The 12,891-nt window shown below is 53.5% G+C and overlaps 1 protein-coding gene across 1 annotated transcript; it reads left to right on the top strand.

Annotated features, from left to right (window-relative positions):
- Nucleotides 1-766: 766 nt before the first annotated feature.
- On the top strand, nt 767-12,525 carry SMYD5 (SMYD family member 5). Its single transcript, XM_027967003.2, has 13 exons — nt 767-884; nt 4,780-4,888; nt 5,629-5,768; nt 6,216-6,337; nt 6,727-6,796; nt 7,393-7,497; nt 8,258-8,320; nt 8,525-8,595; nt 8,916-9,022; nt 9,403-9,459; nt 10,247-10,341; nt 10,986-11,056; nt 11,156-12,525. Exons 1-13 carry the CDS (start codon nt 789-791, stop codon nt 11,301-11,303), a joined length of 1,254 nt encoding a protein of 417 aa, XP_027822804.1. The 5' UTR covers nt 767-788; the 3' UTR covers nt 11,304-12,525.
- Nucleotides 12,526-12,891: the final 366 nt, after the last annotated feature.

The following is a 12,891-nucleotide window of genomic DNA, read 5'->3' on the forward strand; positions in this document are numbered from 1 at the left end:
TCAGTTACCTATTCAGCAGTTACCCGGCTCTATCCAATCCCTAAATGTCACCATGAGACCACAGCAGATGTAGACACAGGTCTTATGTCAAGTGGCACAGAATCAATGGGAGGAGGAGGGAACAAAATGAGAGACAGGGGTCAGGCCTGGCTGTGGGGACAGATGCTACAGGTCAGTCCTGAGTGAGAGACCATACCCCTCTCCCATAGTCAGGACAGTCTGCATACGCAGACTCACTTCTGTATACAACATCATGGTCCTTAGACCCTCCAGCACGCCCCCAGGCTACAGGTCCCTCTGCCCCTGAAGCATCTGAGTAAGACACTTTCAGCTTGATCTTTCATAGGACTGTCTGTCCCCTGCCAGAGTGCCTGGGGGAATAGGAAATCTTGCGCTGGACTTCGTAGGCTGGCTAAGAGTAGTAAGCTAGCTCTTCCCTTTAGGCTGAGTCCAAAGAGCGACTGACAAGACAGGCCACTGAGATGCAGAGACAACAGACACAAATACGAATTCAGACACAGACACGCACATCAAAACGACACACACACACTGGTACTGGCCACGAAGATAGAGGCAAAACTGCACAGATGTAAAAGCACAAAGGCAGGCCAGCTACACCCAGTCAACTAACCACTCGACCTACACGCACATCGCTCAAAAACTCGTGCCCAAACCCGCGCGTTAACCCGCACAGCCTCACGGACACGCACGCTGGGGGCGGGGCCTTAGGGGCGGGGCCTCCCGGGTCGAGGGTGGGTCAAGGGTCAGAAGGCGGAGGTACGCCCAAGATGGCGGCCTCCATGTGCGACGTGTTCTCCTTCTGCGTGGGCGTGGCGGGCCCGGCCCGGGTCGCCGTGGAAGTCCGGTTCGTGAGCAGCGCCAAGGTGAGGCCGCGGCGAACCGTGCCGGGGTCCCCCACCCAGCCCGGCCTTGGAGACAGCCCCGCGGGACACCATATCTGCAGCCTAGAGGCTCCTCTGCCGCTCGGACACTGCTGTCTGGCTCCGGCTCGCTGCCAGGGGTCTCCGTGTCGGTCCCCGGGTGCAGGCTCTCAGGGCCATCATGCGGTGGGCTGGGGCCCGCGGAGTCTTCGTGCGCGCCCCTTCCTCCCTTAGAACCGGGCCTTTCGAGCGCCAGGCCGGGGGATATTGCTGCTGGATCCTGGGAGCTGTTGGGCGGGATGTGCCGGGCAGCGGGAGCTGCGGTACTAAAAAGCGTGGGCCATCAAGGAACTTTGAGTGAGATTTGGGTGGGGGGGGGGTTTGTGGAGAGAGGCCAGGACACATCACAAAGGGTCTTGGAGTGCTAAGGAATTTGGACTGAAGCCCGTGGTAACATTGAAGAGTTTAAATCAAGAGGACGACATTTTGTGTTTTACTATCGTGTTTTAAAGTTCAGTGTAGAAAAAAATCGAAAGTGCATGTAAGGAAAGGAAAAGTAAAACACTCAAACTTGTATTTGTGCAAATATGTGCATCTTAAAGTTATATTTTTAGGCTGCTTTCTGATGCAGCAGTATGTATTTCAGTATCAATAATCCTTTTAGGTATTAATTTTTAAGAGTTGAGTAATAGTCTTTCATGGGAGGACCACTCTTCACTCAACAACTGTTCATTTATGGATCCTTATACTGTATCTTGTTTTCCATCCCTGAGGTCAAAGATGGTGAAGCTCATTGTCTGTGCACACATCCTTTTCTTCTCACCAGCACTAAGTGTTTTCTTTCTTGGTTATCTTTATTAGTTGATATGTGCAAAATGATACTGCTTTGTTCTCATTTGTATTTCTTTACTAGTGAGGTTGAATAATTTATCATTTGTAGTGGCAGTGTGTATTCTTGCTCCTTGCCCTGGATGTCAGCCTTCTAGTCATCTGGCTCCTGCTCTCAGCATCATGGTATTCACACAGTTCCCCAAAGCTTCCGTTGTCCTCTTCCCACTCCAGAGGCATCTGGAGCATTCCCCTCTTAACGTGGTAAATCAGCTCCCCGGTGTCCTTGGGCTCCTCACTGCCCACAACTCCATCTCCACCCTAAGGCCTGCAGTGCTCTTTTTGGCTCACAGTTTGATGGTGTTTCAGTTCTGTCTCTCCTAGCAAGCAGAGATAGTCACCTTTACTTTCACTTTGCTCACGTCTCTGAACCTCCTTTTTTTTTTTAAACTTCTTCCCTCTACGTCAGTTCAGCCACTCTCCTTGCCCAGTTGTCCTGTTCTAGCTTTCCATCAAAACCCCAGCTCTGGAAGAAAAAGCTGGCTTCCCTGTCTATCTATGCCCACAGCTGCAGAAGAATCATGTACCCAAACTTGGTGACGAGAAGGCTTATCCTTTTTGCAAATGTATTCATCAAGTGGGATTGGTTTGTGATTTTTCTTTTTCCTTTATGGTATCTTCCTCAGGTTACCACATCAGAGTTATACTTGGCTTTTTGTTTGTTTTGTAAAATAGAGAAACTTTCCATTTTTTTCCCTCTGTATTGAATAGTTTAAATAGCATAAGAATTACTTATTTGGTTCGAGAGAGCTGATTTATGGAAACATATAGACTGGGGGCCTCACGTGGGGGTGGTTTTTGACCACTTTCTGTGTTGCCTCTATGGATATTGGCAAGAATGATTTTCAAAATTTTGCCAATTGCTCTGCCAGGGATATGACTGGTCAGAACAGAAACCTAATCAAATATGATAAATGTCAACCAAGATGCTGTACTAGTGCACATCAGGCAGGTGTTGGTGTTGCTTGTTAGCCTGTCTTGGCTTCCTTCCTGTTGAATTCAGTTGTGGCAATTGATATTTTTCTAGAAAACAATTTAATAAAGAATTTATTTACTAGAGTCTTAAATCTTTATTATACAAGCTTTAAAAAAAAACAAGAAGCTTACTTTTCAAATTGCAAATAACTTTGCATAGTTTGTACCCTTTACATTCAGGTTCAGATTCCTTTCTCTCTGGGCTTCTTGGTAATATGAATTAGAGCTTTTTTTTTCTTGAAACACTTCATATGTTTTGGGGATGTGTAGTTTCATAGAGGAACAGCTCTGATTCTTCCCTTTGCATTGATTACTAAATATTTCCTCCATTTGGTCCTCCAGAAAGAGGGAGAAAGAGATTAGTGCTTATCCAATATCAAGATTGATGACTATCAGAAGTAACGTGGGTCCCTGTTCCTAGTATCTTTGCGTCCCACAGAGGAAGGCCAGGTTTTCATTTTGTTAGGTTGGGGGTCGCAGGGGTTACTCACCGTGGAGGTGGGCTTCTAGAAAGAGCCAAGCTGCATCCATGGCTTTGTCAACAGTTTTGTTCCAGCTGCCCGAGTGTGCTGTTGGAGCTCCCAGAGTTATTCACAGGGCTGAGATTTGTGGTTCATGGGCCTGTCCAGGTCTACACAGCCTGCTGCTCTGATTCGGGGAGGTGCCCCTGACTAGCCGAAGCGCCAGTGTTCAAAGGAATCGGGGAGCTACCCAGGAGGCCACATGAGAGGACATTTCACTGCTGGCTCAGTTATTTTCTTTCTCTCCCTTTTTGTGACAGTTCACTGGCACTACTGGGGCAATTGGCAGGGGCGCCAGTCCTCTAAGTGTAGAGTGGGCAAAAGTGCCCAGCTGGGCCAGTAACTGCCTGGGTTCTAAACTGCCGCCTGAGTCCCTTTTTACATTTGAAGTGAAGTGAAGTCACTCAGTTGTGTCCAACGCTTTGCGACCCCAAGGACTGTGGCCTACCACGCTCCTCTGTCCATGGGATTTTCCAGGCAAGAGTACTGGAGTGGGTTGCTATTTCCTTCTCCAGAAGATCTTCCTGACCCAGGCATCGAACCTGGGTCTCCCACATTGTAAGCAGACGCTTTACCATCTGAGCCACCAGGGAAGCACATTTGAGAGAAGGCAATTCAACAGTTGTTTTCTCATCTTTCATCCCATACATGGTGTCTGCAGTGCTTTAGACCAGGACTTCTCATTAACGTGCGTGTGAATCACAATGCAGGTTCTGATGTGGCGGGTCTGGAGTGGGGCCTGAGGTGGTGCGTTTCTAACGTCTCCCGGGCGATCCCCATGCTGCCAGTCCATCACCTCATTTTGAGTAGTGTGGCGCGCATGGGGCTCCTTCACCTGTGCTGTGTCATTACATCCTGGAAACTATTGGCAGATACTGTTATAGTGCTCGCTTTTCACGTGGTAGACAGATGGAGAAAGGCAGTCTGCTCAACGCTTCACAGCAAGCTAGGCTTAGGACTGGTGCTAGGGTCAGTCATTCCTTTCAGTGCAGCACCTGAGAGCTTGTTGGGCACCAGGTACTGTGCTAGGTACTGTGCGTACCGAGCTGACCCGGGAAGTAGGACACATTCTCCCGCAAACTAGGCCTCCCCCTCCCACAGTGTAGGATTTCTCTGCAACCCCGAGGAGCAGCATCATGACCAGGATCCTGCAGGGGCACGTGGGGACTCAGAAGGCGGCCCTGTACCACGTGCTAGTACTGGAGGCTCCAGCCTGCTATGAACCTCTGGCCATGCTAAAAACACTCTTCTGTGTGGTCCAAAATGGTTGACGTGGTGGCTCTCTTCCTATCCCAGGCCCTGTGCCCTGGACGGGCTGGAAGGTGTGCTGCTGAGTGTAGGACAGACTGCATTTCCGGAGGACGTGGTTATGAAGGGGGCTGACGACGCTCCAGGACTGACCCTCCCTGAGGCAGAGGCCTCTGCCAAGAGGGAAGCACGTGGAGGGAGGAGCCCTTCAAGCTCTGTCCTCTGCCTCTTCTTATGGCCATCCTATTCCTTCTCTGCCCTTTTAGGGAAAGGGGCTGTTTGCCACACAGTTGATCCGGAAAGGGGAGACCATATTCGTAGAACGGCCCCTGGTGGCTGCGCAGTTTCTCTGGAATGCACTTTATCGCTACCGAGGTGAGCTCATCTCGCCCACTCTGAAGGCTGCTGTCCCCAGCAGCCTTGGCGCCTGGAGGAGAGCACGGATGTCCCTGACAGTCTCTGGGACTCCCAGTGCCGGGATGGAAGGCACATCTTCTCTTGGAGAACTGTGCCTGAGAACCATGTCCCTGTCTAATCTCAGGCCGTCTGGGGCTGTGAGCCTGTAGCAAAGAAGCTCTTCCAAAGGGTACCCTGGAGGAGGCCTGTCACTCAGGTGGACGCAGCGCCATCCTGAAGGGCTCTATGCCAAAGTGGAGCCCCCACCAAAAAGAGAGCACATATCCCTGGTCAAAAAAGGCTGCATTAGGGGTCAGAAACAAACAGCATGCTCTTAGCTTTGCCAGCCACTTGCCTTTTTCACCCTTTCCTTGGGCTAGAGAAAAATCTGTGAGAGGAGGGTCAATCAGCTCTAGAATGTGGGGAAAGCCCAGTTTGGGGGAGGGGTGGAGAGCCCCATAGACTAAGTCCCATGGAGAAGCAAGGAGAGTCTGCTAGGCGGGGTGGGGACTCCAGAGAGGGAAGAAGGTATCATCTATCTTTGAGTGCATGTGAAATTGATTCATTCATTCCATTCTTTAACATAGTCATTTGTTTACTCACCCCTTAAAACGTCTGCTATGAGCCAGGTGCTGTCCTAGCTCTGCAGATATTGCTGTGAAAGGGCAAACGCAGCCCTTGCTCTTAGACACACTGTCGTGTCTGGCTCTCTCCCCCAGCCTGTGACCACTGTCTTCGGGCACTGGAGAAGGCAGAGGAAAACGCCCAGAGACTGACCGGGAACCCAGGCCAGGTTCTGCCTCACCCCGAGCTGTGCACTGCGCGCCAAGACCTGCACCAGAGCTGTCCCCATTGCCAGGTGAGCAGCCCTGGGGCCGAGCTGAAGTCCTCTCTGGGGAGGCGGGAGTGAGGACGGACCTGGTCATGGCCCTCAGGGCCCCCGGTGGAGGGGAGACACTGAAAAGGCTTGGTTACTATTCCAGTTTCGTCCACCCGGTTCCAGTCCCACTGTCCAGAAAACAGGCTTGTTGGGAGCTTGCCCTCTTCCTTGGAGCCTGGCAGGGCCCCTCCCTGTCCCTGAGAAGCAGTCTCTTCTTCCCACGGTTTTAAAGCCTGGGGCAGGTGCCCCTCTCACATGCCCCCAGAGCACTGAGTACTTCCTGGTCTCATAATACCATAATGCCACTGACTGCTGCTCTGGGGCTGTTTGTGGGAGGAGTGAAGTTAGAGGAGGTGAGGCCACACAGGAGTCTGTGCCTCACCCCAGGCCAGACCCTCGGGTGCTGACCTCCGCCTCCCCCGACAGGTGACATACTGCAGTGCAGAATGTCGACTGGCCGCAGCTGAGCAATACCATCAGATCCTGTGCCCAGGCCCCTCCCAGGATGACCCCGCGCATCCTCTCAATAAGCTGCAGGAGGCCTGGAGGTAGGTAGCATTTCCTCTCTTCTCTGCTTTATCCTTCCCTCCTTGCCTGTCTTCACGGCGCTCAGCAGATGCAGCCATTTTTCTTAAGTTACCACTCCCTGGATTTTTCCTCCATTCTTCGGGCTAAACAGAGATCATTTCACCTATTCCCCCTGCCTTAAATCTGAGCTGCCAGCCCCACCATCCTCAGCATTTTACACACTCCCAGAAAGAGCCTCATTAAGCCCATAGAGATATAAAATCCTGCCCACGTCCTTGCCAGTAGCTTTCCCTCTTTGGTTATGAATGGGATTGGTAGGAAGGATTCTCTGTAGCAGTCAGACCAGGCTTTCCTGAATTCGGCTACTGGGAAGGGAGTTTCTAGGCCAAAACTTTTTCTTTCTCCCCAGGAGTGTTCACTACCCGCCTGAGACTGCAAGCATCATGTTGATGGCCCGGATGGTGGCCACAGTGAAACAGGTGAGCCCACCTGATTTTCCGGAGGAAGCTGATTCTGGCCTCATTCAACCCTTGGCCTCAGTTTCCTTCTTACTTTAAGACTGGCTTTGATACAGAGTTCTTTCTGGGCCTCTCAAAGAAGAGCTGCTTGCCGTGTAAACCTTAGGAGTGGCTAACCATAAATCTGGCAGGGAGAGGGGGGCTTATCTTGCCTGTGATCTTTGAGATGACTTCCTGTGCAGCAGCAGTTCATGCATGCCATTTATAAGCATCACCTTTTCAGGATCGTAGCTCTTTAGGTACAGCAAGAGAAGCTACTCCGACCCCTTATCTAATAGTGTTGTTCCTCAGCCTCATTCTGTTTTCCCAAGTGTCGTGAATTGGCTAGCTTGGCAGCAGCTGGGGAGATGGCTGGATGTGGGCAGGGCTGGGGGGAAGAGTCTACCTAGAATCTAATGTGTGATGGTGTTTCTCTGAGGGCTGGGGCTTTGGAATGACAGCCAACTTCCCACAAGGGCGGGAGTGACAGTAAAGAAGAGGGTGTCCGTGAGTCCATCTGCGCACATGCATGCGCGGCATGTATCAACCTGACCTTGAAGTGTATTTGTTCACTACAGGCTAAGGATAAGGATCGTTGGATCAGGCTCTTCTCCCAGTTCTGTAATAAAACTGCTAATGAGGAGGAGGAAATTGTCCATAAACTCCTAGGGGACAAATTCAAGGTTGGTCTCCCCCCATGACCCTCCCACCCCTGCTAGTAGCCTGGGCTGTCTATGGCTGCCTGGAGGAAGCTTCACACTTGCTCCCTTCCCAGTCACAGGAAGAAGTTTGTGCCTGGGTCCAAAAATCTATTCAGAGACTTGTATTTCTGCTGCTGTTTAACTTCATAACCTAATGTGGACTTAAAATTGCAAAGTGGGGTGATGACCAAGGATGGAGGGGCTGGGTGCCCTGATATGGGAGGCAGGACCCCATGATCAGATAGCAGTGGGCAAATCAAGTGTAATGAAAAATGGAGGGTTGGCGGGGTCTGCAGGTTAGGAAGTGGGGTGAAACAGACTTCTAGTTGTCCATGTACTGAGCACTTGCTTCAGATCAAAGAGTTACACATTCTCCCTGAGGAGAGCAGACTTCTGTGCAGGAGCTGCCTGAAGGTAGAGGCAGGTGTAAAAGGGCTTTTGGGGCAGGTCTTCCTGCACTGAATCTGGGGAAAGGAGGGGAGCGTCAAGCTGCTCTGGAGGGTGGTGCTGGTATAAGTGCTAGAAAATAGGAATTTGGGGTTTGCTACCCTGGGTTGGAAAAGGCCAGCAGACTGCCAAGGCTCTTTGGAGATCAGGACTCCATGGCTTTCCTTTGCCCCCAGGGAAAGCTCAGTCTTTAGAGCTCCCCCTTTTCCTGCCCTTACATGGTCTTCTGGGCCCTGCCTGGGTGCTAAGGGGAAACCCCAGGGCTGCAGGCCTCTCCCTGCTTTCCCTAACCCAGGGTCAGCTGGAGCTACTGCGGAGACTCTTCACAGAGGCGCTTTATGAAGAAGCACTCAGCCAGGTGAGTGCAGGAACGCGGGACCAGTGGCCTCCCAGTCACTCCAGCCCTCTGGTAGCAGCCAGGGCAGTATCTCTGCCTGGAACAGCTAAGCGAGTCTTACGGAGCTGGGGTGGGACTGACTCACAGCCAGCTTCCTCAACAGAGTTGTATCAGGAAGAAGAGCAAGTGGCTGCCCACTGAGTGCCCTTCTCCTTTCTCCCACAGTGGTTCACTCCGGATGGATTCCGGTCTCTCTTTGCTCTTGTTGGGACCAATGGCCAAGGAATTGGGACCAGGTTAGGAGAGAATGTTCCAGAGCTCTTGGACTTGTCCCTCAGGGCTGGGGTGGGAGATTGAGAAAAGTAGCCCAGCTCCTTTCAAGACTAGGGTGGGGCAGGTTGCGACTCTGGCCAGAATGCTGGACTAAACTCAGGGGCGAGGGTCAGACAGACCGAGTCTTTCTTGGGAACACTTAGTCTGTTGGGAAAGGACACACCTACCCACCCCACCCCCACCCCCTCTCTGGAGAAAGAAATGGACTTAACTTGCTTGGAGGTGGAGAGCCCTGTGAGCTGGGTCTTTCTCCTCTCCAACCACGGCTGCCTGGGACCCCCAGCTCCCTGAGCCAGTGGGTCCATGCCTGTGATGCTCTGGAGCTGAAGCCTCAGGACCGTGAGCAGCTGGATGCCTTCATTGACCAGCTGTACAAGGACATCGAGGCAGGTTGGTGAGATGGAGCCTTGGCCTCACCCGACTTCGGAAGCCCCCATCAGTCAGTTGGTGGACACAGTCTTCCCCCAGGGAGCTCTGAGTTCAAGGTTGGGGAAGGTAATCCCTGTGTGACGTTTCATGCCTGTCTTCAGGGCATACACGAGAAATGGCCCTGCGGTCCATGCAGAGGCCTTGTGCGGGGGGTGGGGAGTGCGGATTATACGTTGGTATCATGTATAGGAAAGCAAGCTTGTGCCTCAGAGAAGCATTGTCAGGTAAATGGTAGTGACTGGGTGGCAAGACAGTGGAGCCATGCCTGTCCTTATAAGCCTAGTTTCCTTTTCCTACCTATGACTTGGACATAATACCATCTGCATTCTACTGTCTTACAGCAACCGGCGAGTTTCTTAACTGTGAAGGATCTGGCCTCTTTGTGCTGCAGAGCTGCTGTGAGTCCCGGCATTGAGAAGGTGCAGCCTCATGCTGCAGTTCACCTCTGTTGGTCCCTTCTGGTAGAGTTGAGTCTGGGAGTGGGATTAGGGCTGAGCTTGAGGATTTCCGCTTAGTCTCCCATATCATTTTTTCATTCATTTATTGGACTGCTCGTGCTTTCCAGTGGGCTAAGCCCGGTGCTAAGGCAGGGCACAGAGCTCTGATTCTTCCAGAGGGAACCCTGGGTCTTGCCCCACCACTGCCCTGAGTCCTGAGTGTCCTAAGAACCCGGGAGGAGCTCAGGCTGGAAGGCAGTCTCATCAGTGCCTGATGGAGGGAAGAGCCAGTTCGGACTGTTTTTCCAGGTCCCAGCCTCCCACCCTCTGCTCTCCTCACCGCAAACCTCTCCTCCCAGGCTCTGGGGACACTACCTTTCCCAAACTAGGCTCCCAGCTGTTACTGCTCAGACAGGCCTGAGTTAAGTTTCAGGCACGGGCATCCCTTTCACAGCCCTGTCCCTCCCTTTGTGAGACACTGGGAACAGCTGAGGCTCGAGGGGACCAGTGAGGAGAAGAGCAGGGCCAGGCACGGCAGGTGGGGCAGGGCAGTGATGGGGGAGCACATCTGGACCTGTGCTCTTCAGGAAAGAGCGCTGGACAGGGAGACGGGACACCGGGACCCCAGGACCTGCACAGCCCTAGCAGGGATCAGAGAACAAGGAAAGCCGGGGCCCAGGGCTCTGCACAGTTAAGGCTGTTATTTTTCTTAGTCAACAATCCTCATTACCCGCCTCTCATGACCCAGGCAACCACAGCTGTGTCCCCAATGCGGAGACCTCCTTCCCAGAAAACAACTTCCTTTTGCATGTCACCGCCCTGGAGGATATTAAGCCAGGAGAGGTGAGGGGGCAAGTAGCTGTGGGGGCGGGTGGGCAGGAGGCCTGGCCAGTTCTCTCCAGGAATCAGGAGCAGCAGTGGCTCCAGCCCCAGGTTCAGGCTGTTGGGTTGAATCCCCTCATGCTGCAGGACCTTAGTCTTGCCTGTGAGTGTGCTCTGACCGCACCTCACTTCAAAAAACAACTCCAGAAAGCCTTAGCATTGTTTGAAAGAGCACCGTGTGGCGGAGTTCTTGTCTCCAGCTACTTTTTGATCAAGGAATCTGCAGCTTCTAAGCAAACAGGAAATGGCCCTTTGTGGCTTGGACTATGGGTTGCTAATGTGGTTTGGGGTCCTGACTGTTAGAGCCTGCTTGAAACTTCTTTCAGGGCAAGTAGCTTCACAGCAAGATAACCTCTGCCCCAGCCACAGACAGACCTTGGCCATGGCCTGAGGCCCAACCATAGCCCCGAGTTCAGACTGTCAAAGCCTCACAGTCCCCTCCCTGCTCTGAGCACAAGGGGATGGATTGGGGTGGCCTGCCCTTTCGCTGAAGGGCAGCTCAGGCTCCTGGGGACGAGGCATTGGTTGGACACGGGGCAGAGGTTGGGGAGGCCCACATCCCACCTGTTAGAAGACCATCAGCCCGCCTCTCTCGTGCCCCTTAGGAAATCTGCATCAGCTACTTAGACTGCTGCCAGCGGGAGCGCAGCCGCCACAGCCGCCACAAGATCCTCAGGTGCCAGCGGGGGCTGCGGTGGGCAGCGGGGCTCTGGGATCCTCCATTCAGTGGCTGCCTGACTGTGCCCTCACCATCATGCCCCCTCGCCCTCTGCAGGGAGAACTATCTGTTCGTCTGTTCCTGCCCTAAATGTCTGGCAGAGGCCGATGAGCCCAACATGACCTCTGAGGAGGAGGAGGAGGAAGAGGAGGAGGAAGGAGAGCCGGAAGATGCCGAGCTGGGGGATGAGATGACTGATGTGTGATGTCACCCTGCTCGGAAGTGCTGGGCCTTTCCCCAGAGCAGAGGCCTAGAAGGAACAGCCCACTCCTGCCGCCCGCTTCCCCCCATTTCAGCACTCCTTCTGCCGGAGAGTGAGACAGGCTGGACCCTAGGCCCTTCTCCCCGCGCCGGACCTCACGCCTCGATACTGCTGCTGCGCAGCTCAGGCTCTGCGCTGTCGCTGAGCCGCTCAGAACTGGCTTCCCCCTGAGGTTTGGATGCAAGTGGCTGGAACCAAGGCCAGGGCCTAACTGTTCTTCCCCGTGGCCCCACTTACTCATCCGCTTGAGGCTTCAGCCCTCTCAACTCAGTATGTGGGGAGGGGGGGCAGTAACAAAGCGGCAACCCGAGAACAGCCTGACTCCACTGAAGGAGAGAGGGGCCAAGATGCCCTTACCGGCTTCCCTACCTCCCACTGTTGCAGCCTGGCCACTGGCACGGCCTGGAGAGGCAGGAGTGGGGAACTGGGCCCCACTGCACCTTCTCTGAGGTGCTCTGTGGGGAACCCTGAACCATGGGGATTCCCCCCTCTCCCCACCTCACCCACCCTTAGACATCAGGGGAGTAGAGATTAGCCCCTCCCCCAGAATCTCTGTGCTTGTGCCTTGCCTCTAGGCCCTGGTACAGTGGCCAGCCTCACAGGGTCTGGAAGAGGTCTCTGCCTCCCTTAGGAGGGGCAGGGGGGGGCCACCACCCCTCCTCTTACCTCCTCCATTTAGGACTCTAGCAGCATGGCTGAGACCTGGGGGGTGAAAGGTCTCAGCTCCCTAACTGAGGATGTTCTAGAGTCTTCTAGAACTTTCATCACTGAGGGGCTCTCCTAGTCTGAATCTCCATCTTTAGGATCCCCACAGAGGAACACAAGTGTTCCAGAAACCTAGAAGAGCTGGGCTGGATACTCAAGATTAGCTCTGACTGTCCTCCTCCCCAGATTAGCACCACCCCTTGCTCTTGGGTTGGAAGCTGTGGAAATTGTAACCTGTCACCCGCAATTCTTTTCTGCTCACCTTCCCTGAGGGGCCTGCCGGATGCCCCTGCTGAGGGATCCCAGGGAGGCCAGGTGCCGCCCCACGGGCCCTTTCGTGGATTGTGATCAGGTGGAATCTGCCCGACTAGCCTATTGGGTTCGTAATTCTTCAGAGCAGCCAGCACCCCCTCCTCCCCACCTGCCCACTGTTCTCAATAAAACATGAATGGTGACAGGCCTTTACAGGAATGCTTTGTGGAGGATGGCTTGACAAGCAGGCAACAGTCACGTGGATGGTGCCAAAATGCACAGGACAGAGCAGGTGACGGCAGGCGATGGGAGCTCCAGCTCCCCAGTTTGGATCCTTCCCTCGTCTCGTCTATATCTGCTGTGCAAATGTTTCTCAGGTCTAAGAGCAGGGCTCCTCTGAGGTCCCGTGTGGATCCCCAGGACCAGGCTACAGAACGAGGAGGCTTTTCCTCAGGGGCTGAACCACCGCTTCCTGAGTTCTTGAGCAGGAGGCTGTCGGGATCCAGGATTAGCAGTCTGAGCACTGGTCCTAAAGGACCGTGGTCAAGCCTTGTACCTTCTCTGGGCCTCAGTT

Source organism: Ovis aries, chromosome 3 (genome assembly GCF_016772045.2).
Source record: "Ovis aries strain OAR_USU_Benz2616 breed Rambouillet chromosome 3, ARS-UI_Ramb_v3.0, whole genome shotgun sequence".
NCBI lineage: Eukaryota > Metazoa > Chordata > Mammalia > Artiodactyla > Bovidae > Ovis > Ovis aries.

Coding starts and splice junctions, on each gene's coding strand:
- SMYD5 (XM_027967003.2), top strand. CDS start 789: ATGGCGGCCTCCATGTGCGACGTGTTCTCCTTCTGCGTGGGCGTGGCG. Junction 5,769..6,215: donor AGAGCTGTCCCCATTGCCAG/GTGAGCAGCCCT, acceptor CTCCCCCGACAG/GTGACATACTGCAGTGCAGA. Junction 8,596..8,915: donor GGCCAAGGAATTGGGACCAG/GTTAGGAGAGAA, acceptor TGGGACCCCCAG/CTCCCTGAGCCAGTGGGTCC.